Source organism: Quercus robur, chromosome 5, assembly GCF_932294415.1.
Source record: "Quercus robur chromosome 5, dhQueRobu3.1, whole genome shotgun sequence".
In the NCBI taxonomy this organism is placed as follows: domain Eukaryota; kingdom Viridiplantae; phylum Streptophyta; class Magnoliopsida; order Fagales; family Fagaceae; genus Quercus; species Quercus robur.
The window spans coordinates 76,655,240-76,659,781 of record NC_065538.1 but is presented as its reverse complement, the minus strand read 5'-3'; the positions used below and the strand labels follow the sequence as shown (position 1 = coordinate 76,659,781).

At 47.7% G+C, this 4,542-nt stretch overlaps 1 protein-coding gene across 1 annotated transcript; it reads right to left on the bottom strand.

Moving 5' to 3' along the window:
• Positions 1 to 1,436: 1,436 nt before the first annotated feature.
• On the bottom strand, positions 1,437 to 3,518 carry LOC126728735 (uncharacterized). Its single transcript, XM_050434520.1, has one exon. It carries the CDS (start codon positions 3,516 to 3,518, stop codon positions 1,437 to 1,439), a length of 2,082 nt encoding a protein of 693 aa, XP_050290477.1.
• Between the last annotated feature and the right edge of the window lie 1,024 nt (positions 3,519 to 4,542).

Below are 4,542 nucleotides of genomic sequence, written 5' to 3'. Positions count from 1 at the left end.
AGTTAAGTGTTTCGTTAGCCTGAGGTACTTCTGTATTCTTTCTTCCTTTGCTTCGTACTCCCCTCTAATCTGCCCGATTACTAGTTTTGAATCATTTTGGATTAACAGGTTCTTAGCTCCAAGTGCCTTTCCAAGCCTCAATCACGTCAGTATCCCCTCGTATTCAGCTTCGTTGTTGGTAGCCAGAAATTTTAGTTGGACCCCATATTTCAGCACTTCTCTGTCGATGGTGGTTATGACGACCCCTACTCCCCCCTTCCTCTGAGCTGACAAACCATCAGTTTGTATTGTCCATCTATCTACCTCGTCGGTAATCCTGTCTTCGTCCGGAAGAGTGAACTCTGCGATGAAGTCCGCCAGAGCTTGCGCCTTGATCGCCATTCTGGGATGGTACTCGATGTCAAATTGACTAAGTTCAATCGCCCATTGGACCATTCTTCCGGCTACCTCAGGCTTGTTCATTGATTTCTTGATCGGTTGGTCCGTCATTACGAGGATGGGGTTTGCCTGAAAGTACTGCCTTAGCTTGCGCGAGACTACTATTAACGCAAACGCGATCTTTTCGATCCTTGGGTACCTGGACTCAGCCCCTAGGAAGGCTTGGCTGACGTAGTAAACTGGGAGCTGCTTCATGCCCTATTCTCCGATCAGGGCTGCACTTACTGCCGAGACTGACACTGCCAAGTATAAGTATAGGTCTTCCCCTTCTTTGGACGGGCTTAAGAGGGGTGGACTGCTCAGGTAACGCTTTAGTTCTTGGAACGCAGCTTCACATTCATCGGTCCAGGCGAAAGCCTGCTTCAAGGTCTTGAAAAAGGGCAGGCATTTGTCTGTAGCCTTAGAGACGAACCTATTCAAAGCTGCTATCCTTCCTGTGAGTTTTTGAACTTCCTTGACTGTCCTGGGTGACGTCATGTCGATGATGGCTCGCACTTTCTCTGGGTTTGCTTCTATTCCTCTTTGGGACACCATGAATCCCAGGAATTTTCCCGAAGCTACCCCAAAAACACACTTACTTGGATTCAACCTCATCTGGTGTGTTTTAAGGGTTGCAAACGTCTCCTTCAGGTCGTCCAAATGTGTGAGCTCTTCCTTACTCTTGACGAGCATATCATCCACGTACACTTCCATGTTCCTGCCAATCTGTTGGCTGAACATTTTGCTCACCAACCTCTAATACATAGCCCCAGCATTCTTCAATCCAAAAGGCATTACCTTGTAACAATAGAGTCCTTGACTTGTGATGAAAGCGGTCTTCTCCTGGTCTTCTCCTGGTCTTCCTCAGCCATCTTTATCTGATTGTACCTTGAGAAGGCATCCATGAACGTCAGTAACTTGTGCCCGGCTGTGGAGTCCACGAGCTGGTCTATTCTCGGTAGAGGAAAGCTGTCCTTTGGGCATGCCTTGTTCAGGTCGGTGAAGTCTACACACATCCTTCATTTCCCGTTTGCTTTCTTTACTAGGACGACGTTCGCGAGCCATTCAGGATAGTACACCTCCCGGATGAACCCTGCCGTTAGGAGTTTGGTAACTTCCTCTGCAACTGCCTGATCTCGTTCAGGGGCGAAGGTTCTTCGTCTTTGCTGAACGGGTTTCCGTTCTGGGTTCACATTCAACTTATGCTGGATGACTTCTAGAGTTATGCCCGGCATGTCCTCGTGGCTCCATGCGAAGACATCTAGATTCTCTTTAAGGAACCTTATGAGTCTTGTTCTCATCTCGGGGCTTAACGTCGTTCCTATCTTGGTCGTCTTGTTCGCTTCTCCTTCTACCAATTCCATCGTTTCCAGGGCCTCTATCCTGTCTTCTTCCTTTTCTTCAATCATCCATGTGTGGTTCTCCTTCACAGCCAAGACAGCTTGATAGCATTCTCTTGCCAGGACTTGATCTCCTTTCACTTCACCGACGCCATTATCTGTTGGGAATTTTACCTTCAAACAATAGGTTGACATCGCCGCCTTCCACTTGTTGAGCGTGGGCCTCCCAGTGATGACATTGTAGGATGAGAGGCAATCTACCACTAAGAAGTCTACCTGACGGGTCAACTGCACTGGGTAGGCCCCCGCCGTCACCGTCAATGTCACTATGCCCCTGGGGTAGACCCTGTCTCTGCTGAAGCTGACGAGTGGAGAATCAAAAGGGTGCAGTTTTCTCGGATCTAGTCTCAACTGTTGGAAGGCTGGGAGGTAGATGATGTCTGCGGAGCTGCCATTGTCGACGAGGATCCTCTTGGTATTGAACCCTTCTATATTCAGCATTATGACTAAGGGATCGTTATGGGGCTGCTTCACTCCCATGGCGTCTCCTTCACTGAAGGACATGTCCTGGTATGTCCGTCTGTGCTTAGACGGGGGTACAGTGTGGACACTGTTTACCTGCCTCTGGTATGCCTTCTTGAGTGATTTAAACGATCCTCTCGAGAATGGCCCCCCTATAATCGTCTTTATCTCCCCGATCACTTTGTGCGAAGGTTGGGAAGGACGATCGTCGTCCCGTGAAAAGGATTCATGCTGGCCTTTATTATCGTCCCTGAATTTACTATATTCTCCCTTCTTCACATATTTCTGTAACTTCCCTTTACGTATCAACTCCTCTATCTGCTCCTTTAGGTCTCTGCAGTCTTCCGTGTTGTGGCCGTGATCTTTGTGGAACTGGTAGTACTTGTTCTTGTCGCGGACATTAGGGGATGAGTGCAATGGTCTTGGCCATTTGAGGTAATGCTCATCCTTGATCTGCGTGAAAATTTTGTCAACAGGCATAACCAAAGGAGTAAATCTTACCGTCCGAGGACTTTTATCATCCTTCCTCCTATTCCTGTCATTGTTCCGACGGTCCGGTCGCTCTCTCTTTTGCCCCCTACGGTCGTCTTCTTTCTTTGCCTTGTCTCCTGACTTCTCTGCATCCTTTATGGCCGCTAAAGCGTCTTCAGCGTTCATGTACTTCTGTGCTTTCAGGAGCATTTCTGCCATCGTCTTTGACGGGTTCTTTGCGAGGGAGGCCACAAGATCTCTGGACCTCAGTCCTGCTTTGAAAGTCATCAGCTGCACCTTGTCATCGGCTTCGTCCACCTTCAGAGTCTCCCAGGTGAAGCGTTTGACATATGATCTCAGGGTTTCCTTTTCTCCCTGTCTAATGGTGAGTAAGTAGTTTGCCGGCCTCTTTGGTCGTTGCCCCCCTATGAAATGGCGCAAGAAAGCGTTACTTAATTGCTCGAAGTTGTCTACGGATGAGGTTGGCAACTTCGTGAACCATTCTCTTGCAGCTCCTTTGAGAGTGGTAGGAAAGGAACGACATAGTATCTCGTCAGGTGGTTGTTGAAGACCTAGAGTCGTCTCAAATGTATTAAGATGGTCCTGAGGGTCTCTGAGTCCATCGAACGGCTCAAGTTGAGGTAAGCGAAACTTTGATGGTACAGGGCATTCAAGTACCGCCGTGGTGAAAAGCGAGTCCGTAGCCTTTACCATTCTGTCTACGCTCCGGTCCGTCTTCTCCTTAATGGCGCTCCTCAGTTCGTCCATTTCCTTCCTTATTTCTCGAAGGAGATCTAAGTTCTGCTCGTCCGGAGTAGTTGGCCTCTGAGGGGTACCTCTCCTGTGGCTATCCCCTTCTCCTTCCAGGTTGCCTTTGGACCGGTTTTCTTCTTGTTGAATCTGCTGGAGTCGTAGCTTTATTTCCTGGTTTTGTTTGGTGAGTTCTTCAATGGTGGCTGCAAGGGCTTGAACTTGCTGGGCCAAGGCTGCTGAATCTGGGTTGGATTCCATCTGAATGTAGAGGGTTGATGGAAACTACGTTTTCAAATATGAATCTGAGAATGTCGGTCCCCATAGACGGCGCCAAACTGATGAAGTGTGAATTCGTCAGTCGAAATAGGCAAATGAAACTCCCCGTCAGCACCAATGTATCCTCTAAAAGGGTCACCGGTGTGGTGCCTACCACAATGCCTTCGGTACCAAAGTTAGAACAGAAAAGCAATTCGCCAAATGGGAATGAATGAACTAGAAAAGTAATAGGTATTTTCTTAGAATATCAGTATGTGTACCTTGTGCTGCCAATGCAAGGGCTTTATATATGTGATTTTGGTTGCTAGCCGTTGGAGTGTTAATGCCTTTCTTAGTAACGCCTCCAGCCCAATAATGAGGCTTTCAATAGGCTCCCAACGGTCTGTTTTGCTGGTTTCGTAACTGCTCAGGCTACTGGCTGGCATCATTGAATGACTTTCCTTCCCTCGTCAGTGATGGCTGATTTCCTCGTCACTAGGGATGACTTCATCATTAGTGTTGACTTCATCAAGGTAATGCATTCTCGTCACTCCCATCAGTTTCTACTTCAAAATTGGAAATATGAACGCATTGAAGAGCTAAGGTGAGTTCTGGTAGGAGATGGGGTCACATGGTAAGTGCGTCTGATGATCTGCTCAAAGAGCTCCAGCCTCCAGTGATTTGTGGGCCATCCCATCATCTTCATCACTAATCAACCATATTTATTACATTTACGTGACATAAAGACCAATCGTCAATTAATGTTCTATGCAGATAATGACAA